This window comes from Giraffa tippelskirchi, chromosome 3, assembly GCF_054371585.1.
Source record: "Giraffa tippelskirchi isolate mGirTip1 chromosome 3, T2T-mGirTip1v1.2.pri, whole genome shotgun sequence".
In the NCBI taxonomy this organism is placed as follows: Eukaryota; Metazoa; Chordata; class Mammalia; order Artiodactyla; family Giraffidae; genus Giraffa; species Giraffa tippelskirchi.
In genome coordinates this window covers 189,277,330-189,303,092 of record NC_137277.1, presented here as the reverse complement: position 1 = coordinate 189,303,092, position 25,763 = coordinate 189,277,330, and the positions used below count along the sequence as shown (strand labels likewise).

At 50.7% G+C, this 25,763-nt stretch overlaps 1 protein-coding gene and 1 long non-coding RNA gene across 17 annotated transcripts in view; both read right to left on the bottom strand.

The window, feature by feature from the left end:
* TMCO4 (transmembrane and coiled-coil domains 4) overlaps nucleotides 1–25,763 on the bottom strand; it is a 101,302-nt gene that overhangs the window by 61,199 nt on the left and 14,340 nt on the right. For all 16 annotated transcript variants that reach the window (XM_081574863.1, XM_081574858.1, XM_081574852.1 and 13 more), the window contains 4 exons: nucleotides 22,608–22,785; nucleotides 14,343–14,517; nucleotides 13,573–13,600; nucleotides 2,471–2,603 (listed from right to left, as the gene is read on the bottom strand). In XM_081574863.1, coding sequence (XP_081430989.1) covers nucleotides 2,471–2,603; nucleotides 13,573–13,600; nucleotides 14,343–14,517; nucleotides 22,608–22,777 — 506 coding nt within the window. In that variant the 5' untranslated portion in view covers nucleotides 22,778–22,785. The remainder of the gene's footprint in view (nucleotides 1–2,470; nucleotides 2,604–13,572; nucleotides 13,601–14,342; nucleotides 14,518–22,607; nucleotides 22,786–25,763) is intronic.
* LOC145540354 (uncharacterized) lies at nucleotides 6,790–11,362 on the bottom strand. Its single transcript, XR_014078330.1, has 2 exons — nucleotides 10,792–11,362; nucleotides 6,790–9,986 (listed from the first exon to the last, which is right to left on the bottom strand). It is a non-coding gene; the product is annotated as an uncharacterized LOC145540354 (long non-coding RNA).

Sequence of the window (25,763 nt, the reverse complement as noted above, 5' to 3'; positions counted from 1 at the left end):
CACCCAACCAGGAAGGGGAGCTCGGATGGCCACAGGGCTCAGAGAGGCCCCGAGCACAGAGGGGTGGGACATCGCACCCTGAACCCTGGCTGCAAAGGATCGCCCTGGGGTGCCAAGAAGCTCACCTTGCAGAAACACAAAACCTTAGGGTTAAAAGATACCTACAAGCAATTCAATCCTCTTCTTAGGTGAAAACATGGGTGCTGGTGCCAGAGAGGGAAAGCAACGGGCCCACGGCCACACGGACTTAGCAGCAGAGTCAAACAGAGAACCAGGCTGCTTGGCTGACCAGTCCCTAGGCTTCCCCGGGTCCCAGATTCTTCCAGAGACCACAGATGGAACCTAGAGGTCACCAAAGTCCCTAAAGGTTAGTTTCAAAAATGACACCTGTGGCGTATTTTTCCAAGGAAATGGCCCCACACTGAAGTAAGAGCAATGTTGTTGCTCAGTCTCTAAGTTGTGTCCGACTCTTTGCAAGCCCACAGACTACAGCATGCCAGGCCTCCCTGTCCTTCACTATCTCCCAGAGTTTGCTCAAACCCATGTCCACTGAGTCGGTGATGCCATCCAACCATCTCATCCTTTGTTGCCCGCTTCTCCTGCCCTCGATCTTTCCCAGCATCAGGGTCTTTTCCAGTGAGTTGGCTCTTCACATCAGGTGGCCAAAGTATTGGAGCTTCAGCTTCAGCATCCGTCCTTCCAAAGAATATTTAGGGTTGATTTCCTTTAGGATTGACTGGTTTGATCTCCTTGCAGTTCAAGGGACTCTCAAGAGTCTTCTTCAGCACCACAATTTGAAAGCATCACTTCTTTTGGTACGATAGCAAATGTTGATATTTATCAACTAGTAACTCTGTGCAGAGCTTCCCAGGTGGTGCCAGCGGTAAAGAACTTGCCTGCCAATGCAGGAGATGTAGGAGATATGGGTTCAATCCCTGGGTCATGAAGATCCCCTGCAGGAGGGCATGGCAACCCACTCTAGTATTCTTGCCAGGAGAATCCCTATGGACAGAGGAGCCTGGCGGGCTACAGTCCACAGGGTCACAAAGAGTCAGACATGACTTGGCAACTGAACACACACACACAACTCTGTGCAAGGCGTGCTTGAAGCACTTTAGGTATAGAAGCTTCATGTAAACCCCACATGAACCCTTTGAAGAGGCAGCTATTATTATCTCCATTTGCATGTGAGGAAACTGAGGCTCAGAGAAGTTAAATAACTTGGCCAGGATCACAAGGCTGGCAAGTGGCAGAGGTGGGCTATTTCACCGTCCCTGATCTGGCATGACTGGTGTTCTCAGAACAGAAACTCTGGGTAATATGTTTCTTTCTGACAACAGATTTCCAAACAATACTCAAGAGTTGATTTCATTTCAAGGCATACTTGAAATGGTACAAATGTCCAATATATCCAAAGGTGCTGGGCAGCCCCTGTGACTATGGTCACTGGCCTGGGTCCAGGTCTTTCTTTACTGACACAGCTCTGGGAGTCAAAACAAGGCTATTTTGGAGTTATTCAACAGATTAACTTTCCCTCTTTCTCAAGGAAACAACCCGCTCCCTTTGCCCTACAAACCCGAGGGGGAGGGTGGATCCATTTCTGAGCTTGGCTTCAAAGCTAAATTCTCAGCTGGGTTGAACTGGCAGAGTCTGGTTGCTCAAAGAAAACCTTCGTGGCCGAACAAAACTCAAGGCTGGGAGATGCGTCTGGTTGCAAGGAGCACACACTTAGGCTGTGACTGGGACTGATCTGTTACTCTGGGATCAGATCCTGTGTAGGGTGTTTGACAAAGAGCTGAGCTCTGGCCGAGTTTGCCAGGAAAATTTCCCTTGACACACACCTGATCATACAGAGAGAGCAAAGCCCGTCAGCTTGGGCAGGCATGGCCGTGTGTCGGGGAAGGTAATGACTCTTAGGTATGGACCCCTTGCCGTGTGCCAGCCCTGGGCCAAGCACTTGCTAATACAGTTGCCTGTTGTTTTCCACAACACCCCTGGAGGATGTTATTCTCATTCCTATTCTACAGATAACAATATTACGGCTTAGGGAAAGGGGGGTCACCTGCCCAAGGTCAAAAAAGAAATAGGTGTCAGAACCCAGGCCACTCTGACCCATGGACAAGGTGCCATAAGAGCTGAAGTGCAGTGGGGTGTCAACGCCACAGGCTGTTAAAAGTCATAAACTCAGGGCTCTGAGCAATCATTCACTCAATCCCCCTCTCCTACAAATGAGGGTGGAGGCCAGAGAGGGCAACTGACTTGCTAAGGTCACACAGCAAGTCAGGGCTGCACTGGGATTCTCCATTCAGGGTCTCTCAATGGGTGGAAGGGGTGGACATCTCAGAAGTCCACTGGAGTGGAAATCCGAGACTCCAGCTAGGCGGGAGGAGGGGCAGACAGGACTCTGCTACCTGAGAAGTGGAAGGCCTCTGTTCCCGACAGGCGGGCCAGGGCCACAGGGCTCCCTTACTCAGAATCTTCCTCTTTGGTTTCCTTCAGGCTTTCGAGGAAGGTCTCCTCCAGGAGGTCCAGCTCCTCCAAGGGCGCTCGGAGGAGGGAGGCCACGTGGCAGATGAGGACGCGGGCCCGGGCATCATAGCGTCCTCGAGAGAGAGAGAGAAAGAGGAGGGGGTCAGTTCAGCTCCCAAGCACAGAGATGTTCACAGCATTGCGACGGATGAGACCCGAACCCTAGACACGTCCCAGACACAGGGCCCCCCGGCAGCCGGTCCATGTAACAGGAGCACAGCTTCCGGGGCAGAGCAGTGGGTAACTACTACAAACATCAGTCAGAAGCAAGGTGGCGTTTTTCACCGGCCAAATTAGCAGAGATCAAAATGTTCACATCCCAAAGCTGTTTAAGGAGGTGATGTCATGATTAAAACCAAATCCCATTCCACACTGACTACAAGGCCCCTGGCCCACCCCACGACCTCACCTTCTAGAATGTTTCTGCTACAGGGCCTTTGCTCTTGGCCTGTTCCCACCACTTGGAAGGCTCATTCCCCTGATCTTGTGGGGCTCCTCCTCCTCCTTCAAGTCTCTGTTCAAACGCCTCCTGTCCAGAGTGGCCTTCCTGACCCCTACACACATCACTCTACCCCTCTGCCCTGTATTCTGTTCCACACAGAGCTTGCCCAACTCTGACATCATGTCCACTTACTTTTGTTTTGTCTCTCCCCGTGAAGTACAAACCCTATATGTATAAACTGTGTGTTCTCTAGTCCTTAGGAGAGAACCCAGCATAAACAATAAATGTTCGATTAGTGACCCAGGTAGGGGTCATTGGCCTTCCCTCACGTAGAAGTAGAAATTGTGAGAGTCATCTCACAAAGTTTCAAGCAGAGGACTCCGGGCCCACGAGTAGCCCTCTATAAATACTGCAGAACTGGCTTCCTCTGCTGGCGTCTGCAATGCTGCATGGTGATTCTGCAGTCCTCCCCGGAACGAGGGGCCCCAGAGCGAGCTGCGGTCTGGCAGCACTGTCCCCCTGCCCTCAGCTGCCTCCCTGGATGCGGATCTGGCTGCGTGCCGGGAAACAGACCGCGGCAGGTCACGTCTTGGGGTTACTGATCAGCTGATGTTCCAAGAATAAGCGAGCTCCCTGCTTCCTCCTAGGATCACAGACTATGGAACGTGGGTCATAATCGAGCTGTGGAAACTAATAAGCCTTGGCCATGGTGATTAATTGCTGTGATTATAATCAGCCACTAATTCATACTCCACTGGTCAAGGCTGTCGTGATTCAGTTTCTGGAATATAGAGGGCCACGTGCCAGGTGATTAAAACCTTCCAAGGTATTCCTGAGCAAGGGACTCTGGAATGTCAGCCTTGTAGAAGGGTCATTTCAAGGACCTTGACAGCCAGACTGCTGGACTTGGAGCTGACTTTCTACTTCAGGCAGGTGGTGAGTGGTGGAGAGGGGCAGGAATCACGGGCTACCCAGGACAATTTGCCAGGCAACTAACTGACTCCTCAAGGGCCAATCCATTCTGTCACAATAAAAAGCCCAACCTGGGGCTCAGGCCAAAAAGCCTGAGCATCGTTCTTGACTTTTCTTGTTGTCCTTCCCCTGACACCCAATCTAGCAGCTAACACTGACAGCTGCCCCTCCAAAATGTACCTGAGTCTCAGCACAGCTCTCCATCTCTGTTGTCACGGCTACTATGACAGCCACAGTGCATCATCAGCCATCTCCCTGCTTTCTCATTTTCACCCTTGCCCCCACACTGTATTTGCCACACAGCAGCTTGAAAGATAGTCACAAACATGGGAGGTTCTCTTCCCCAACTTGAAACTCCACAATACACTTGGAATAAAATCCACATTTTTTCCCATGGTCTGCAAGGCTGTACACCATCTGACTCCTTCCTACCACCCTCTCCCACCTCACTTTCTACTGGTCCCTGTTTCATGCACCAGGGTTTGTGCCACCAAGAAGCCAAGCTCATTCCTGCCCCAGCGCCTTCGCACTTGTTCTAACTAGCAAACCCCTGATCTCAGAAGGTCTGGGGCACTCATGCCTAGAAGCAGCGGTGTGATGAAGACTCCTCCTCCTGTGACCTCTGCAGGGAAGGAAACCAGCATCCACGGTGCTCCTAAAAATGCCAGGAACCACCCGACAGGCTTGCAATCGTGACTGCCAATCCTCCCAATTATGAAATTAAAAGACACCTGCTCCTTGGAAGAAAACCTATGACAAACGTAGACAGCATATTAAAAAACAGAGACATAACTGTACTGACAAAGGTCCGTCTAGTCAAAGCAAGGATTTTTCAGGTAGTCATGTCTGGATGTGAGAGTTGGACTATAAAGAAAGCTGAGCACTGAAGAATTGATGCTTTTGAACTATGGTGTTGGAGAAGACTCTTGAGAGTCCCTTGGACTGCAAGATCAAATCCTAAAGGAAATCAGTCCTGAATATTCATTGGAAAGACTGAGGCTGAAGCTGAAGCTCCAATACTTTGGCCACCTGATGCGAAGAACTGACTCCTTGGAAAAGACCCTGACGCTGGGAAAAGTTTGAAGGCCAAAGGGGAAGGGGGTGGTAGATGAAGAGATGGTTGGAGGCATCACCGACTCAATGGACATGAATCTGAGCAAACTCCAGGAGATAGTGAAGGACAGGGAAGCCTGGCGTGCTGCAGTCCATGGGGTTGCAGAGTCCGACGTGACTTAGCGACTGAACAACCACCACCACCACCCTACCCCAGGCACAGCCCTAGGCTATGGGCCACAGGCACACACACAAATGACCCAACACCCAGGCAGCCTAGTCTTTGGAAAATCTTGGAGGGGGACACGAACTCTGCCCTGAGTGGAGCAGGAGTGACACCAGCCTTCAACTGCTGGGCAGCCCCAGTACCCACCCCAGTCTCCACCCTTGGAGTCCAACTGGTCCCTCTGGCCTAGGAGGAGCAAGGGACAAGTCCAAAGTCACCCCGAGTGTTTGGACAGACCCAGGGTTAGAACTCACACTCCTGGGCTCCTTCTTTCACTCTTATCTCAACAGAGAAGCTACTGCACTTTGAACTTCACCATCTAACATGGTGCTGTGCATTGAACGATGAACAGCACCCACGAAGCTTGGCACTAAATGCCAGGTGCACCCCAGGCACCACGATAAGCCCCACCTTCCCTACACAGCCACACGCACCTCCTCGGGGGCACAACCTCAGCAGCACAGCCTCCACTGCCAGGAACCGAACCAGCCTCTGCTCTCAGTGTGGCTCTGAGCCCGGGAGCCGGAATGACCAGCCTGGGGTTGACCTTGCCTCTCCTTGGAGAGCAGCAGCATCCCAGACCTTTGGGAAGAGATCACTGCCAGGCCGTTCCCTTGGTGGAGTGGGGGGGGGTGGTTGCTCCTTTCAAGACCAAAGGAAAGGAACTCAGGCAGAAACTCAGGCAGTTGCCACACAGACTGGTGTTTGAATGTTCATCTGATTATCTTTAGAGCTGAACGGCTTCGGACAAGTTTCTTGACCTCTCTGAGCCTCAGTTTCCTCATCTGTACAATGGGGGCAAGAATATCTTTTTAATCTGGCTTTCCCTGAGGTGCAATGAGAAGACACACGTGATGAACCTGACCAGCACCTCGGATGCAGTAAGTGGTCAAGTGTGAAAGTGAAAGTGTTAGTTGCTCAGTCGTGTCTGACTCTCTGCGACCCCGCGGACTGTAACCCACCAGGCTCCTCTGTCCATGGGACTCTCCAGGCAAGAACACTGGAGTGGGTTGCCATTCCCTTCTCCAGGGCATCTTTCCAACCCAGGGATCAAACCGAGGTCTCCTGAACTGCAGGTGGATTCTCCACCACCTGAGCCACAACATGGCCTGTAAGTTAGTCTTCAGATAAGAATGGCTGGAGAGTGAAAGTGTTAGTCACTCAGTCGTGTTCAACTCTTTGCCACCCCACGGACTGCGGTCGAGAAAGGGTGGCCAATAGTACCCTTTCTATGATAAATCGTCATGTTTCATAGATCCTTAGATGCTAGGAAGCAAGGACTGCCGGGTGAGGCTGTGAGCTGCTGCTGAGTCAGCATCGGGACTTGTCTCACTGCTCCCTTAGGGTCCGAGGTCACTCTCAGGCCACGTTCATACAACCACTTACCCAGCCCCCTGCACTGCCATCCCTCGATGGACCAGTTTTTCTTTTTTTGGCCGTGCCGTGTGGCTCGAGGGATCTTAGTTCTCCAACCAGGGATTGAACCTGGGTCCCAGCAGTGAAAGTGCTGAGTCCTAACCACTGAGCTGGCAGGGAATCCCCCCAACTCTTCTCTTCCTTTTTCCTATTTATTTACTTGGGCTGAGTCTTAGCTGTGGCATCCGGCACATAGGATCGAGTTTCCTTGATCAGGGATTGAACCCAGTCCCTCTACACTGGGAGCGTGGAGTCCTCGCCACTGGATCAGCACAGAAGGCCTCCCCCTAACTTTTCTAATTGTACATGTTATATAGCATTCAGAATATAAAGACCCATTTTCACCCTCAGCGAATTTTTTTTCATACAAAGAAACCACACCTACCTCCAGTCCCATGCCCCCCTGGCCCCCACACTGGGCGCTGGGCTGACTTACAAGTCAGGGTGTTCATAGTGGTGGGGAGAGGGTGGCTGGAGGGGTGGGACTTCTAAGATGCACCCTGACTCAGGGCAGGACTTGACCTCAGATGGTTCCGGGTATGACTCCTGCCTATTCGCAGCTCATTCTGGGGGGACACTGAAGGACACTCGGGTGGCAACAAGCATAGTTCAAGGCCAGCGGTCGTGGGAGCCGAAGGGGCTCTTCCAAGACCCTCCTGCAGCTCCACCTCCTTGGATGCCGGCCCGTCTGGCCGCTCCTTGGGACCCTGCCACATGGGGTGCTCACTCTTGGTTCTGGCCTCAGCGCATCCCCTAAAGGCAGCTATAAGGATGCGGGTTCTATCATCTCATCTCCACGTGGGAAGGAGAACACCAGTCAAGAGTGCACGCTGGGGAACTTCCCTGGCGGGTCAGTGGTTAAGACTCCAAGCTTCCACTGCCGGGGACGTGGGTTCGATCCCGGGTCGGGGAACTAAGATCCCACATGCCGCGTGGCCAAAGATAAGAGTAGGCTCTGGAACCACAATGCCTGGGCTCAGCTCCCGCCCTCCTTCTCCCCAGCGGTGTGACCTCAGGCAGCTGATTTCCCTTTCTGGGCCACCGCGGCCTCGTCAGTACAGTGAGGGGGCAGGGGCAGCATCACCCACCTCCCAGCATTGTTGAGGGGTTGAAACAAATTACAAAGCACTCCGCTCAGGGCTGGCACACAGTAGGCACTCCCAGAGCATCGGCCCTGGGAGAACTCCTCCCGGCGCCCAGCAGAGGGGCTGGCGCACACAGTGGGGCTCAGCTCGTACTGGCTGAATGGGTGAATCAGTTCAATGTTGATAACACGCTTGCCGAGTCCTGAGGATCCTGATGGAGACCCTGACCAGCAGGTGACAATGTGTGCGCTCTGACACGATCGAAGGCGACCTCTCAGGCTTTTCTGATTCATGGGCGAGATACGCTTTGCAATTCAGTCATAAAGACCGGGTCAGAAAGCGGAGCCGAGTTTGCGGTGAAGGTGGTTCTGTCTCCTGCGCTGCACCTCCTTGGGTCCCATCACCCGGAGCCAGGGCTATGCTATCTTTGGATTCAGGGTACAGAGGGCAAGAGCCATGATTCAGCTTAAGTCTCCCGCTCATAACTCACCATGAGACTCACTGCCTTAAATGGAATTTGAAACTTATTCTGAAATTTCACCTCTGGGTATCTAACCTCCTGAGCCTAATTTCCTCTCAGTGGAGATAACAGTTATCTATTCTAGCAGTTGATCTAAGGATTATATATTATAAGATGCAGTCATTCACCATCTGTGTACATGACCCAGGACGGCAACTGCGTAACTTTTATTTATTCGTTCATCTATGTAGGCTGCGTGGCATCTTGGTTGTGGCGTTCAGGATCTCTGAGGCATCATGTGATCTCTCTAGTCGCTGTGTGTGGGCTCAGTTGCCCTGCAGCATGTGGGATCTCAGTTCCCAGACTAGGGATTGAACCCACGTGTCCTGCATTGAAAGGCAGATTCTTAACCACTGGACCACTGGGGAAGTCCCTAGGTCACTTATAAAGGCCACCAGCCCCACCTGAGAGGGCCACCTTTTGGGTCCTGGATCAACGGTTCTCCACTAGGGACGTTTTTGCACTCCCCACCCCGACCCCAAGAACATCTGGTAAAGTATGGAAACATTTCTGGTTGTCCCAAGTCAGGGAGCGCTACTGGCATCTAGTGAGGAGAGACCAGGGATGTGGCTAAATCTCCCACAAGGCACAGCGGGACCTCACAACAAAGAATTATCCAGTCCCCAATGTCTACAGTGCTGCCACTGTAAAACGCAGCTGAGCTCAGATTCAGTTTAACCTTCAACATACAAAAGGCTTATTTTTCCAGCTAGGTGGGCCAGAGGCTTCGTGGGTTGTTACTGGGTGACGAGAAGAAAATGGTTAGTGTGCAAAAAAATTCCACCCTACCGCTGCCAAGACAGCATTGTTCTGTGACTAAGATCCCAATATCGTCAGTAAAGGTCAACCTTCCAGGAAGTTCTGAGACGTGCAGCTTTTCGTGCTGATTTCTTGGGCTGATTCCATGACTAATCACCCTGCCTCACACCCAGAGAGAAACGCAGCCACACAGACAGACAGCTTTCTTCTGTGCTGGGTGTCCTTCCCGCTCAGTCTCTGCAGAAAAAGATGCCTTAACTCTAAACTTCAGACAAACCACCTTGCTAGTACCTAAGCTTGTGGTCTAAGGAAAGACCACCCATTCTTCCTTCTGTCCATCCATTCTACTATCCCTCCATCCATCCAACACTAAATGCCCACCATCTGTCCACCAGTGTTGTAGACACTGGGAAACAATGGTGAAGAAGCCAGACAAGAGCCTTACCCTCATGGAGCTTATGAGAAAGGCCTTGAACAACCGGCCCAACTATGACACTGACCTTCTCCTTACAAGATCCTTGACTGTGTTCTCAGCACCAAAGACAGTTTTGTTTTGCTTTGAAGTAGCATTGAGCTCTTGCCTCTTTGTATTTGAAACTGAAGTTCAGAGAAGTTTAAGTGACTTGACATCATAAGCATCTCAGAGACAGGATGAGAGTCCAGGTCTCCTGGTTCCCAGGAGTTTCCCATTTCCTCACGACCACCATGGCCCTGCAGCACTCAGGGCCTGCGTCCTGTGTGACAGCTCTGTTCTGAGCACTTGACCTGGGTTATTTCATTCAATGCTCACCGCTGCCCTATAAGGTAAAGAGTACTGTGGTTCCCACTTGATGCCCAAGGAAACTAAGGCAGAGACATTCAGCAACTTGCCAATGAATTTTAACACCAGGCAGGCAGATCCCCAATGCTCCCTGGTTTTGATCCTTCAGTTCAGTCGCTCAGTCGTGTCCAACTCTGCGACCCCTGGACTGCAGCTTGCCAGGCCTCCCTGTTCATCACCAACTCCCAGGGGTTACTCAAACTCACGTCCATTGAGTCGGTGACGCCATCCAGCCATCTCCTCTGTCATCTTGGTCCTTGGTTCTTCATTAAGAAGGACAGAGCTGGACGTGACAACAGTAGCCACTCCCCCTCTGGGCATCCTTTTCTCAACTACAGGCTTCTGCTTTACCCTGATGGCACTTTGAAGGTAATGTGTTGTTTTGTTTGTTTGTTTGTTTACAAATTGAAGGTCTATGGCAACCCTGCATCCAGCGTCTATCAGTGCCATTTTTTTCCAACAGCATTTTAAAATTAAAGTTTGTCCACTGGATTTTTTCAGTTCAGTTCAGTTGCTCAGTCGTGTCTGGTTTTGTGACCCCATTTTAGACATGGTGTTATTATACACTTAATAGGCTACAGTATAGTGTAAATACAACTTTTAGATGCACTGAGAAACCACAAATAGTCACGTGACTTGCTTTATTGTGGTGGGCTGGAACTGAACCTGCCCATCTCTCCAAGGCCCACCTGTGTCCGATGAGGGCCATCTGGATGGTTTGAAGGGCTACGTACCTCTGCCTTTTGGGGAACTTTTGAGCCCTTCCGCCAGCTCCCACTGGGGGTCCTGGTATGTCACTGACCCTGCTCCTATTCGTATATGCCAGCATCTGGAGGGGCTCTGAAAACCAAAGGCACCCCTCCGATGCTGTCAGAGACTGGTAATCTTCAGACATACGTGCTCAGTCGCTGAGTCGTGTCCAACTCTTTGTGACCCCACGGACCTCTCTGTCCATGGAATTTTCCAGGCAAGAATACTGGAGTGGGTTGCCACTTCCTCCTCCAGGGGACGTTCCCGACCCAGGGATTGAATCTGCATCTCCTGAGTCTCCTGCCTTGGCAAGCAGATTCTCTACGACTGCGCCAACTGGGAAGCTGGCTTAGACGTGAGGGATTATCATATTCCCATGGGGATGCCTCTGCATCCCTCCAACGCCCATGGGTAAAATCTGGGAAGGTTTTTGTTAACAGTACTTATTTTAGAATGTCAGCTCTACCACTTAACAGCTTAAACCAGTTATTTTACCTCTCTGAGCCTCAGTTTGCTCATCTGTGAAGTGGGAATGTCTACATGAACGGATGGTGATGAGGATGCTGTGAAACAATGTTTGACAAGGGCCAGGTACCAGCATGAACAGGTGCTTAGCAAGTGGTGGTCACTCAAGAGAAATTTAAAAGGCAATGCCAGTCTGAAACTCCAATACTTTGGCCACCTGATGCGAAGAACTGACTCATTTGAAAAGACCCTGATGCTGGGAAAGATTGAAGGCGGGAGGAGAAAGGGGACGACAGAGGATGAGATGGTTGGATGGAATCACCGACTCAATGGACATGAGTCTGAGTAAACTCCGGGAGCTGGTGATGGACAGGGAGGCCTGGCATGCTGCAGTCCGTGGGGTCACAAAGAGTCAGACACGACTGAGCGACTGAACTGAACTGAACTGAATGCCAGTTTAGAGACTGCCTACAAGAACGCCCCCGGGAGGGCATGAAGTACCAGACGATGATATTACAGACAGGCCATTTCAAACCCACTCTAACTATTCTGTGACAACCAGGCCAAGGTCACCAACAGCAAAGGGCAGTAAGTTAAGGTGTCCTGGGTGCTCACGGGCGCTCAGAAGGGCTGTGATTGGCAGGTGTGGGCAGGTGGTGGGCTAGGATACACGTGGCTCTGGGAGACGGAAGGGAGGGTCTGGCACAGACAGGAGCTGCTTCCCCTGTGATAGGGCCGAGGGACAGAGAGCTGGCCCGGGAGGCTGGAGACCTGGTTCCTACCGAAGGCCACCTGCCACTGCTTGCTTCCGGGAAAGCTCCTTCCCCTCTCAGGGCCTCAGTTGCTCCACCTGGAAATATGAGTCTCATCCAAGAGGACCCTAACCTGCAAGATGGGAACAAAGGCCCCCCAGCACCCCTCAGGGGGCAGGGAGGACTCCAAGTCTGCACAGCCGCCAGCAGCCACCTGGGCTCACAGCAAGTGCTTGGACCTGGCGCTTTGCCGTTACCACGACGATCATGTGAGAGTGTGTGTGTGCTGATGGGATACGCTGCTCTCCAGAAAAATGCCCCAGACCTCGGGGCAAACCACCCCTCATTCCAAGAGCGTCCAGGATGATCGAATATTATTACTCTTCCCTCATTGCAGTTTGTGAAAATAAAAGTGATTCTGCTGAGGATTCTCAGACCAACTCCACCACGTCCTCAGACCACAACTCAGCCACGTGGCCTCAACGGCTAAACAGAAGCGTTTCTTGAGGGACTGCCCTGGTGGGCCAGTGGGTAAGACTCTGCGCTCCCAACTCAGGGGGCCTGCGTTCGATCCCTGGTTGGGGAACTAGATCCTGCATGCTGCACCTAAGCCCTTGTGCAACAAAGACCCCGAGAGCCCCAAGTAAGACCCAGTGCTTGTGCTGTGCTGTGTTCAGTTGCATCTGACTCTTTGTGACCCTACGGACTGGAGCCCGCCAGGCTCCTCTGTTCCTGGGGATTCTCCAGGCAAGAATACTGGAGTGGCTTGCCATACCCTTCTCTAGGGGAACTTTCCGACCCAAGGATTGAACCCAGGTCTCCCAGTGCAGCCAAAATAAATAAATAATCTTTTTTTAAAAGCAGATGTGTTATTTCAGGCAGGGACTGGGCCAGATCACCCTTGGGTGGTCCCCATTCAGCTCTGAGATACAGAGTTAAAACTTTCGCGTGGCTGGAAAAGGGCCACACTGGGGTTTGAGCTTTAGAGCTGCACTTCTCAGACTGTAAACTCCACGGGAACTGCCTGGGACCCTGTGAACGTGCAGAGCTCGCTGGGCTCCGGGCCCCGTGACCCTCCTCTGAGCATTCTCTCCTGCCAACGCTCCTGCGTGTGCTACGCCTACTCGTGAAATTCTGTTCTTCTTCCTCCTCTTCCAACCCCTCCAATCCCCCATGAGCCAGAGTTTCGGTGGGGACTCAGGGAAGCTTCTCCTACTTTTAAGAAGTGTTTATTTGGCTGAGTTGGTCTTAGCTGTGCTACGTGGGGTCTCCCGTTGAGGTGTGCAGGCTCGCTAGTTGTGGCGAGTGGGCTTAGCTGCCCCGGGGCATGTGGGATCTTAGTTCCCTGACCAGGGATTGAACACATGTCCCCTGCATTGCAAGGCTGATTCTTAACCCCTGGACCACCAGGGAAGTCCCTGAAACTTCCCTTTATTACATGGCGCGGAGGCTGTTGGAATGTCATTTTCAATCCTGTGTTCCTTCTCCCTGATGTCAGCAGAATAGCCCTCAGAGGGCAAGAGCCAGGCCCCAGAGCTACTGAGAAGGTGAGACCAGAAAGTGTGGTGAGAAATCAGTAAGACCGCCAAGAAGCATCACGCCGCTGGCGCCTGACGTGAACGGAGAGCTCCCCAGCCCCCCGGCACTACTGGCTTCCATTTCCTTTCTTGCCCTGAAAAGGCCACGAGCGTGGGACCATAGGGGCAATACCTGACATTGGCTTCCCTGGCTGAGGGGGAGATACGTGCCCACAATTTACAGAACTGAGAGACTATCAACTCACCATCCTTGAGTGAGAAGCTCAGAAGGTCCTGAGGGAAAAGTAACAGGAATTAGCAATAGGTTGATATGTAACCAGCCTGCTCATTGGACATATATTTACTGACTCTTAACAATAAGTGGGAAAACAAGGTGGACAAAATACCTTTGCCCTACATTTGAGTGGCAAGCCAGACAAACAAGCAAGCACATAACTAAATAAATGTGTAAGAATTTCAGGGAGTCAGATGAAGGAGGGAAAGGGCTGTTTTAAATCTGCTCTGTTGGCACCGAGAGCCTGGGTCAAGCGTCTGCCTGCTTCAAATGTACAAAGAGCGGTGAGTGACATGCCCCAGGACTCACAGCAAAGCCGATGCTTCCGTAAATTGGCACCGCAGCTCAACGGTTAGGAGCACGGGCTTTTGAGTCAGATGGCCAAGGTTCAAATCAGCTGTGTGACCTTGAACAAGTTACTAAACCTCTCTGTGCCTCAACTTTCTCGTTTATAAAATGAGGATGATCACTTTACCTACCTAATAAAATCGCTTGGAGAATTAAATGAGTTCATATGAGTAAAGATACTAGCACATAAGAAGCAATGTTTAAGTAATAAATCAATAGTAAATATTCAATAATGATAATTCAACACTAGCTATGATCATCAGATCATCGGATATTTTGATGTAATATTTAACCTCTGAACTCCCCCCACACAACTAGAAGTGATATTCAGGCTGACTCTGAGAGGAAACTGTCTACTTTCCTCAGCAGCTGCTACCTGGGCAGTGGGTATACCTGAGTGATCACCAGCGGGTCATCCTTCAAGATGGGGTCCTTCAACAAAACCTGAGCAAACACGTCTGCTCCTTCGCCTCCCAGACCACTCACAAAAGCAGTCATGGTAGGCAAGACGGCTTCAGACAAGTCCAGCCACTTCACCAGGCCCGCCACAAAGTCCGTGCAGAAGGATCTGAAAGACAAACACAGCTGAGGTCCTGGACCACGCAACTCACAAGATGAGACATGTTAAGGGACGTGAAGAGCTGGCATCTACAAAAAACCACGGCAACTGTGGCTCATGGAATATAGGGAGAGAGCCAAACCCGATTTTAGGAGAGTGGATCTGAGCTTACTCCACCAAAACTTTGACCACAGGAGCTGATAAACCATAGGAATGAGGGCAATGAGCAGTTAGTTACTGACCAAACACCCTGAGGTGTTACCCCTGAAGGGTAAAGACTTTTATGGAACTAACTGATCTAGCGCCGTGGGACACGCTAGGGCAGAGGCAGGAATCCAGCCCTGATGAGTCCAGAGAGGGAGCCCCGAATCCACCTGGGAGGTGGGGGGCAGCGACCAGAAAAGGCTTCCTGCAGGTGGAGCCCTCCTGCTGCTGGAAACGGTCACGGACACGCTTTCTAGAAACACGTCGGCCGCCGCAGAAGTGGACAAAGTGTGGAGGAAGTCTGTCCTCCCACTGTGCCCACCACCACCGTGGGGTCTCTGTCCATGGTGAGTATTTGAGCTGAGTCCCACAGGGGTCCCTGAGTGGGGGATGGACGGGGTACTCCAGGGCAGAAGGGACCCCAGGAGATGCAGGAAGCCCATGGCATCTTGGAGGGACTTCCCTGGTGACTCAGACGGTAAAGAATCTGCTTGCAATGCAGGAGACCCAGGTTTGATCTCTGGGTGGGGAAGATCTCCTGGAGAAAGGAATGGCAACCCACTCCAGTATTCTTGCCTGGAGAATCCCACAGACAGAGGAGCCTGGCAGGCTACAGTCCATGGGGTCACAAAGAATCGGACACGACTGAGTGACTAACACTTTTTCACTTTAGTGGCATCTTGGGGACCCTGGCAGAGTCCACATCAGGCTTTGATTCCAAGCTACCACCGGGATGTGGAGCAGGAGATCAGATGGGAGGTGATTACACAAGTTCTGAGAAAAGGTTTCCCAGAAACAAGCTGAGTTCCCTGGTCATGGGGGTGACCTTAGGAGGCTCCCCGCTGGCACTGCTTGGGGCTCTGGTCTCCATGGATCCCAGGCAGTGCACACAACCCATTCCTCAGAGCTGCTGCTGCCAAAGCCCAAGCAGAGAGATCTCTGCAGGCTGGGCTCGTGCAGGTGGGTACAGGACTCAGGTTCAAATCCTGGCCCCACCACCATTTTGGTCTAGGTCCCCAGGAAGTAGCTCTGAAATGGTTATTGGAGATTCCCTTGGGGTCAACACCTGTGGATGGGCAGGGAGGATAAAGAACTTAGTGAGTGGGAAGGAGCTGAGATCCAGTCTCAACAGAAGTCTCAGCTGACCATGTGGGGAGATCTGAAGATGGGGCGACCCCTGAGAGCTGCCCTCAAGTGGGGCGAGAGGGCTGGGCCTTCATACCCTCACATCAAGAGAGTCATCGGACAACAGCTGCCCCAGGAAGGGGGCAGAGCCCTGGCAAGGTGGCTCTCTGCAGCTGAGGCAGGCCCAGGCCACGCGGGCAGCCCCCTCAGCGGCCAGGGGAAACGTCCTCCACTGCTGAGCGAGGCTGTGAAAGCAACTTGACCCCTTTGTGCCTCGGTTTCCTTATCTGCAAATGAGTGTAAGAGACCAACTTCATAAAACGGCTTGAGGATTAAATGAGAAGCTACATATAAAACACCCCAAGCAGGGGTTGGCCTGCAGTAGATAATTAACGTTGGTCAGCATCACTGTTTTATATAAAATTAAAGAAAAAAACATATTTATTCATTTGGCTGCACTGGTTCTTAGGTGCAGCGTGTGGGATCTAGTTCCCTGACCTGGGGTTGAACCTGAGCCCCCTGCATTGGAAGCGCAGAGTCTTAGCCACTGGACCACCAGGGAAGCCCCAGCATCACTATTTTATTTACAAGGTGACCAAGGCAGGCAGTGAAGGGGGCTGAGTTGGGCTCTGAAACCTGACCCCGGGAGAGTCCTGGCTCCCATGGTGACTGGCTTCACAGCCTCCTTCACTTCTCTCAGCCTCGTTTTCCTCTGTTGTAAAGTGAGGATGATAACAGGGCTGCTTCAAAGATTGGCCAGAAAGATTAAATCACATGATAAAAGCACCTGGCACCGACAGCCCTCAATAAATGTAAGCTACTGCTATTACAATTATTATGATTTACCCCACTAGAATGACTAGAATTACCCTGGGAGGATGTGTGGGTGTGAATGGGGAGGCAGGGTGACTACGTGAATCAAGTATTATTTATGCGTCAACATGTATGCAGAAAGGGCTTGGGGCTGAGGGCAGCGGTGTGGCCTGGCCCTATGTCCACAGAGAAAGTCTTGGATGTAGAAAAGCACCTCATCACAAGAGTGGAAGGGTAAAGAGCATGAACTTTGATTCAAATCCAGCTTTGCCGTGAGCTGTGTGATCTTGGGCAAGTTCCTTAGCCTCTCTGTGCCTTGGAAACAATGGCAAGAAGGATGAAACCTATTTCATAGGGTTGTTGAAAGGATTAGCTAAGTTAACAGGTGTCATGTGCTTAGAACAAAGCTGGCACATGTAAAGCCCTATATAGGTGTTTCTTTGGATAAACAAATGAACGAGAATATATGTAAAGTGCCAGTAGAGCCATCTATTAAATAAGGAAATAGCACTGCAGAATGGCAGGGTCTTAGTAAATGCTTTTAATGTGGTTGGTAAAGAATACTGGGGTGGGTAGTCATTCCCTTCTCCAGAGGATCTTTCCAAGCCAGGGACTAAACTCGGGTCTCCTGCATGGCAGGCCGACTGTTTACTGTCTGAGCCACCAGGGAAGCCCCAGTCAAAACATATGACAATCAGTGGCAATAGTAATTCATGGTGATCACAGAGCAACTATCCGCCAGTCCCTATACTTGATGCTCCATACACATGGGCTCGTTGACTTCCGGATACAGCCCCACAAGGGCGGGAGGTACTATTTTTACCGCCATTCGAGAAACAAGGATGATACTCAGATCTACAGAGGTTAAGTGACAGCTCCAGGGTTCAAGCCCCCAAGTCTCGGACTCCAGAGGCCATGCTGAACCACTGCAGAGACCACCCCCTCCCCAAATGTGTTTTGGGCCTTAAGATGGCTGAGATCAACCATGTGGAAAGGGGTGCACCTGCTATGTACGGTAGCATGGAACCCACTCCAGGATTCCTGTCTGGAGAATCCCATGGACAGAGGAGCCTGGCGGGCTACCCAGGATCACAAAGGGTCGGACAGGACTGAAGTGACTTAACACGCACACATGCTCAACTTTCAGGAAGGAAACACTCCCAAGGCAAATGCTTCTGGCTCAGCCACAGCCACGTGTGCTTAAGCCCAGATTTGGAATTGCGGGGGGGCGGGGGGGGAGGGAGGGCTCAGAACAATCACGTCTCCCTGCGCCCTACCAGGTGGTGCCCAGCACAGGTCTGGCACACAGTTCAGGTTCATAAATATTTCTTTATGTGAACAAAGTACGCAAAGCTCTTCCCCTGCGTGTATCTACCGGCTTATCAGGTAGGGATTTATCAGATCAGGGAAGCTTCTGGAAAGATAAGAGCTTCCTAAGTATGGCACAGGTATGGGTTGGAGCAGGGAGAGAGTTGTATCCTTGCAGGATTTGGACCCTTGCTTGCTTGGGAACAGAATACCCAACGAGATAAATTCTAACCTCCAGAAAGAAGGAAAGAAAGAAAGAGACCAGGACTTCCCTGGTGGCTCAGAGAGTACAGCGTCTGCTTACAATGCAGGAGACCCAGTCCCTGGGTTGGGAAGATCTCCTGAAGAAGGAAATGGCAACCCACTCCAGTACTCTTGCCTGGAAAATCCCATGGATGGAGGAAGCTGGCAGGCTACAGTCCATGGGGTTGCAAAGAGTTGGACACGACTGAGCAACTTCACTTTCTTTACTTTCTGTGCCAGGCTCTGCAGGGGCCATCCACACATTCCTTCCCCAGGACCACCCTCTCTGATGGATGGCCGCTTCTCAGCAGCAGTGATTCCCCAGTCCCTCCTTCTGGGCCAGTAGAAGCCCCCTCCCATGATGGAGACAGAGAATGACAAGTGTCTTTAGTTTTTCTGTGCCTCCCTTGCAGGCAAGGCTAGTGTATCTGACTGGCTCCACCAATGACATAAAAGGGGAGGCCTTCACAGGGTATCCTGGGAAAGAGCTCCTCCCTAGGGAGAGAGACTTGCAGAGCATCCTTGTCCTCCCCTTTCTTGCCTTGAGTCTCATTCTGTGAGGGTGTGATGTACAGCACTGCAGCAGCCATTCTGTGACCAGGAGATGGAGGCCAAGAGGACCACAGAGAAGCCAACCCAAAGGCTTTCTGAGGTGCTGTATCAACCCTGGAACTCTCTTCCTTTTGATTTCTTATCAAGTGAGAAAAACCTCTTATTATTTAAACCTCTTTTAGTACTGTGTCCTGTTACTTACAGCCCAAAGCTCCCTCACTGGTAGGGTAAGTTCCAGTTCATTTTATAGATAAGGAAACTGAACAAATGAAGTAAGTCACAGAGTCAGTAAGCATTAACATTTATTGAGCGCCTACTCTGGGCCAAATCCTGTGCTATATGCTTTACCCACATTATCTCATTTGATTCTGGTAACTACCCTGCAGGGTGGGGATTATTAGCCCCACTTTACAGATGGAGAGACTGATGCTTAGGGAAGCTAAATAACCTGCCAGGGGTCACATGGCATCGGGAAGTGGCAGGGATAGGAGTTGAGCCCAGATCTAAGTCCATATCCCGTGGTTTGTCTCCTGTGCTAACAGTATTTATCCATTCCTTCCTTTCACACATCTTGACTGTCTTTGCCACACCAAGCTGTGTGCAAGGCACTGGGAACTCAAGCGATGAACAGGGCAGTTCCTGCCCTCCAGGGACAGGAGGGGGGTGGCAGGCATGGGAAGAGCCTCAGTGCAGCGTGATGGTGGTCACGGTGACCGGTCACTGGACAGACAGGTGGAGGCGCGTCCTGTCCGGGAGGTGAGGAGGGTCTGGGAAGGCTTCCTGGAGGTGACTCCCAAGGAGATGAATAAGCACAAGTGTTTAGTCTGGTGAGAGTGACAAAGATAAAACACAAAGCCCAGCTGAGACTCAAGGCAGCGCCCAGAGACGGATGTGGGAGAAAAGACACTGGCTAGGGAGCCGGTGAGGGAGCCCGCTCTTGTGCCATGTCACCAGGGCTTTTATTTCAAAGAGAACTTCTCCGTACCTGGCTAGAGGAATGTATACCTGACTAGAGGAGTTTCATTCCAACCCCAAAGAAAGGCAATGCCAAAGAATGCTCAAACTACCGCACAATTGCACTCATCTCACACGCTAGTAAAGTAATGCTGAAAATTCACCAAGCCCGGCCTCAGCAATACGTGAACCGTGAATTGCCAGATGTTCAAACTGGTTTTAGAAAAGGCAGAGGAACCAGAGATCAAACTGCCAACATCTGCTGGATCACCAAAAAAGCAAGAGAATTTCAGAAAAACATCTATTTCTGCTTCATTGACTATGCCAAAGCCTTTGACTGTGTGGATCACAATAAACTGTGGAAAATTCTGGAAGAGAAGGGAATACCAGACCACCTGACCTGCCTCTTGAGAAACCTGTTTGCAGGTCAGGAAGCAACAGTTAGAACTAGACATGGAACAACAGACTGGTTCCAAATAGGAAAAGGAGTCCGTCAAGGCTGTATATTGTCACTCTGCTTATTTAACTTCTGTGCAGAGTACATTGTGAGAAACACTGGGCTGGAGGAAGCACAAGCTGGAATCAAGATCGCCGGGAGAAATATCAATAACCTCAGGTGTGTAGATGACACCACCCTTATGGCAGAAAGTGAAGAAGAACTAAAGAGCCTCTTGATGAAAGTGAAAGGGGAGAGTGAAAAAGTTGGCTTAAAGCTCATCGTTCAGAAAACTAAGATCATGGCATCTGGTCCCATCACTTCATGGGAAATGGATGGAGAAACAGTGGAAACAGTGTCAGACTTTATTTTTCTGGGCTCCAAAATCACTGCAGATGGTGACTGCAGCCATGAAATTAAAAGACGCTTACTCCTTGGAAGGAAAGTTATGACCAACCTAGATAGCATATTAAAAAGCAGAGACATTACTTTGTCAACAAAGGTCCATCTAGTCAAGGCTATGGTTTTTCCAGTGGTCATGTATGGATGTGAGAGTTGGACTATAAAGAAAGCTGAGCGCCGCAGAATTGATGCTTTTGAACTGTGGTGTTGGAGAAGACTCTTGAGAGTCCCTTGGACTGCAAGGAGATCCAACCAGTCCATCCTAAAGGAGATCAGTCCTGGGTGTTCATTGCAAGGACTGATGTTGAAGCTGAAACTCCAATACTTTGTCCACCTGATGCGAAGAGCTGACTCATTGGAAAAGACCCTGATGCTGGGAAAGATTGAGGGCAGGAGGAGAAGGGGACGACAGAGGATGAGATGGCTGGATGGCACCACTGACTCGATGGACATCGGTTTAGGTGGACTTAGGGAGTTAGTGATGGACAGGGAGGCCTGTCATGCTGCGGTTCATGGGGTCGCAAAGAGTCGGACATGACTGAGCGCCTGAACTGAGAGGAGTTTACTCACAGGTGTCCATGCTGGGATTGAGGGGGTGCGGTTCTTGAAAATAAGACAGATGCGAAAACTTCTTGCCATTTCCTGTCCCCCACAAGCCACTACTTCCTGTCTCAGCAACACTCTCTCTGTCCTCTGAGGTCCTCTGCCCCAGCTTGGAGCCTTTGTCTGCCCCTCCACAGCACCCGAGCTGTCCCCAACCCCAGAAAAGGCCGCTCACCTTTGTCCCTCCACCTCCGGATCACTGTCCTGGTTTCTCCAAACAGTTTCACCAGCTTTCCAACGACCCTCCTCCGGCCCTCCAAACTCTCCCCTGCAAATCCCTGAAGGCCAAGTGCATGCTCTTAGCTACTCTACTATTCTGACTCCAAACACCGAGTCTCACTGAACCTATCCCCCATCGTGGCACTTAGCCCATCTGTCCACTTTTAAAACCAGTCACCTGGGGACTTCCCCGGTGGTCGAGTGGTTAAGAATCTGCCTTCCAATGCAGGGGACACAGTTCGATCCCTAGTCCTGGAATAACGCACATGCCAGGGCTTCCCTGAGAGCTCAGCTGGTAAAGAATCCGCCTGCAATACAGGAGACTCCAGTTCGATTCCTGGGTCAGGAAGATCCACTGGAGAAGGGATAGGCTACCCACTCCTGTATTCTTTGGCTTCCCTTGTAGCTCAGCTGGTAAAGAATCTGCCCGCAATGCGGGAGACCTGGGTTTGATCCCTGGGTTGGGAAGATCCCCTGGAGAAGGGAAAGGCTCCCCACTCCAGTATTCTGGCCTGGAGAATTCCATGGACTGTAAAGTCCATGGGGTCACAAAGAGTCGGACATACTGAGCGACCCTCCCTTTCACTTTGGGGAAGGACCCCCACACACGGCAACTACTGAAGACATGCCCGTTCTCTGCAGTAAGAGGAGCCGAGGCGATGCACGCCGCAGTTAGAGTGGCCCCGCTCGCTGCACCCAGAGAAAGCCCAAGCGCAGTAACGAAGACTCGGCACAGTCACAGATATATACATAAAAATGAAAAAAAAAACCCACACAAAACCCCAGACACCTGGGTTTAGCCTCCTGATTGTAAGCACTAGGAGAACAGGAGCCAGGCCTTGCTTTTCTTTGCTTTCTCCACAGGGCCCTGCACAACCCTCAGCACACAGTAGGTGCTCACTGAATGCACAGATATCTTATCCCGCTATTAAGGGGGTGTCCTCCTTGAGAGCAGGAGCAGAGGTGGCCCTGTTGATCTTATTAATGTACACTTTCCGTGTGCTTCAAATGTTGCCTGGTGAAACAGTAAGTGCTCCTTAAATGCCTTGTGAAGGTATAAACGAGTGGGTACCGAACGAAGGAGCGCCCGTCCCCCTACGATGCTGTGAGTTCCTTAAAGGTAAGGACAACGGCTTTCTCCTCTTTGTACTGTCTGGTAACACCTGGAAGGCTGCCTGGCTGCCAGAAATCGTCTCCTTGAAACAGCACGACCATCTCTCTGTGAGATAGAAGTACTCACCTTTGCTCAGGCTCTGGAAAGAGCTGGGACAAGGAGATGCTGCAGAGGGCAGCGTAGGTGAAGCGGCTGGCCTCGGTCAGCTCCCGGCCCGTGGGCGGACGTGGCTCCCCCTCCACACCCGGTTCAGCCACCCGGGGCAGCCTCGGGCCCGACCTGTCCCTTGTAGCCATTTCCAGTCCTGCAGAGAAAATTCCCAGTGAAAGACTGCTTTCAGTACGTTGGCAAAGCCTCCTTCAATAGGACACAGAAACTACCCACCATAAAAGAAAAAATGGATAAATCAGCTCTCATTCAAATGATAAACTTCTATTTATCATCTTTAAGAGACTGGAAGGTGGTGGTGGGGAAAGGGGGGGGGATATTTTCAAATGTGTTTATCACAAAGGCTTAGTATCCCCAGAATGATAACAACTCTTACCAGTCACCAAGAAAAAGAAACAAAGCAAATTTAAGATCAGCAAAAGACCAGAATAGGTACTTCACAAAAGATACCACGTATCTTCACAAGAGTGGTCTATAAGCACATGCAGAGGTGTTCAACATCATCATTCATCAGGGAAACAGAAACAAAAACCCCAGTAAGACATGGCTACTCACCCATCAAAATGGCTAAACTTGAAAACCTGACTATACCAAGTGTTGCCGAAGGTGAGAGACAGATAGAACTTCCATACATACTGGCGGGAGTGTAAATTAGTCACTGAGGACACGGAAATTAAAAACTCCAGTGAGGGACGGCCCTGGGGGTCCAGCGGCTCGGACTCCACTCCCCCAGTGCAGGGGGCCTGGGTTCCCCTGGTTGGGGAACTAGATCCCACATGCTGCAACCAAGGGCTCGAATGCCGAAACTAAAGATCCTGCAACTAACACCTGACCCAGCCAAACAAATTTTAAAAGGAAAAAAAACCCAAGTCCAATGAGATACTACCATTCGCCTATTAGGATGGTTAAAACTAAAACAGACCTATAATACTAAGAGAATAAAGAGCAAATAGAACTTTCATACGCAGCTGGTGAAAATGTAAATTGGTACAACCATGAGCAAAATGGTCTCACTTTATCCACTAAAGTTAAACAAATGTCTTCCCTACATTTCAGCAATTCCACTCCTGAGAAATGAGGGTTTCAGTTCAGTTCAGTTCAGTTGCTCAGTTGTGTCTGATTCTTTGTGACCCCATGGACTGCAGCACACCAGGCCTCCCTGTCCATCACCAACTCCAGAAGTTTACTCAAACTCATGTTCATTGAGTTGGTGATGCCATGCAACCATCTCATCCTCTGTCGTCCCCTTCTCCTCCCGCCTTCAATCTTTCCCAGCATCAGGGTCTTTTCAAATGAGTCAGTTCTTCGCATGAAGTGGCCAAAGTATTGGAGTTTCAGCTTCAGCATCAGTCCTTCCAATGAATATTCAGGACTGATTTCCTTCAGGATTGACCGGTTGGATCTCCTTGCAGTCCAAGGGACTCTCAAGAGTCTTCTCCAACACCACAGTTCAAAAGCACCAATTTTTCGGTGCTCAGCTTTCTTTATAGTCCAACTCTCACATCCATACATGACTACTGGAAAAACCATAGCTTTGACTATATGGATCTTTGTCGGTAAAGTAATGTCTCTTTTTAATATGCTGTCTAGGTTGGTCATAGCTTTTCAAGGAGATCAAACCAGTCAATCCTAAAGGAAATCAATTCTGAATATTCATTGGAAGGACTGATGCTGAAGCTGAAATTCCAATACTTTGGCCACCTGATATGAAGAACTGACTCACTGGCAAAGACCCTGATGTTGGGAAAGATTAAAGGCGGGAGGAAAAGTGGACGACAGAGGATGAGATGGTTGGATGGCATCACCAATTTGATGGACATGAGTTTGAGCAAGCTCTGGGAGCTGGTGATGGACAGGGAAGCCTGGTGTGCTGCAGTCCATGGGGTTGCAAAGAGTCAGACAAGACTGAGTGACTGAACTGAACTCCCTGGCTCAGATAATCAGCACAGACCATGGCAGTGGGCAAAGGAGACAGCAACAAACCATGAACTAAGACCATGATCGGGGGCAGTGCCCGGCATTGACGTCAGCAGACTTGGCAATTCCGACTACCTTTAATCAACACCAAGTGCCATTTGGAGACTAGAGTAATTGCTGCTCCTACCAGAGGAGCCCAAGATGGTATTTTATTGGGCTTGTATTTGGGGAACCCCATGTTAGTTCTCAGCTCAAGAAGAAACAGCCTTCTAATCAGAGAATCCTGAGCTGGCCTGCCTCTAACCACGGGGGGAGGAGTGTGTGCTGAGTGCATGAAGAACTGCTGCTGCTGCTAAGTCACTTCAGTCGTGTCCAACTCTGTGTGATCCCATAGATGGCAGCCCAAACTGAGCTCAGGCCAAATTCATCCGTTCATCCATTCATTCATTCATTCATTCAACAAAATACACTCATGACACCCCTATAAATCCATTCTCTGCACGACAGCCCGAGTGGCCTTGTTTTCATATATAGCGATCATGTTACTCACCTGCTTAAAGTCCTCCAGAGGCTTCCCACCGCCCCAGGATGAAGACCAGTCCTTTCACGGAAGTCTACACAGTCCTGATCTGGTCTCTGCCCGCCTCTAAACCCCAGCTTGTGTGCCCTATGCCCACCTTGTTCACTGCTGCACTACAGCCACGCCGGCTGTCTGTTTGCTCTTCCCCCTGGGCCTTTGCACCTGCTGTCCTCCCAGCCTGGGACACGTTACATTTGTCCTTCACATCATTCTGGCTTCAGCCCGAATGTCACCTCCTCTGAGAAGCCTTCCCTGATTCCCCAGGCCAAGCTACTCTGCTTCTCTAACCCAGCAGCCCTGTTCTATTTCTGTAACACTTACTTCCGTCTTAAGTAATATATTTTTAGATTTGTTTGCAAACTTCTTGAGGCAGGCGTCTTGTTGTTTTCTCACTGCTGGACCCCTAGCTTCCTGAGCCAGCCATGGAATATGGTTGGTATTCAATAGCTACTTGCTGGATGAATGAAGAAGGGTATATGATGCAGGATGCCCTGTTCTGGGCGGCCTTGGGGCAGATCACGGGACAAAACTGACAAATTCCCTGCCCTCAAGGGGCTCAACTTCAGGTGGGAGACAGGCAATACCATACTGATACGGCATAATCATAATAATTTAAG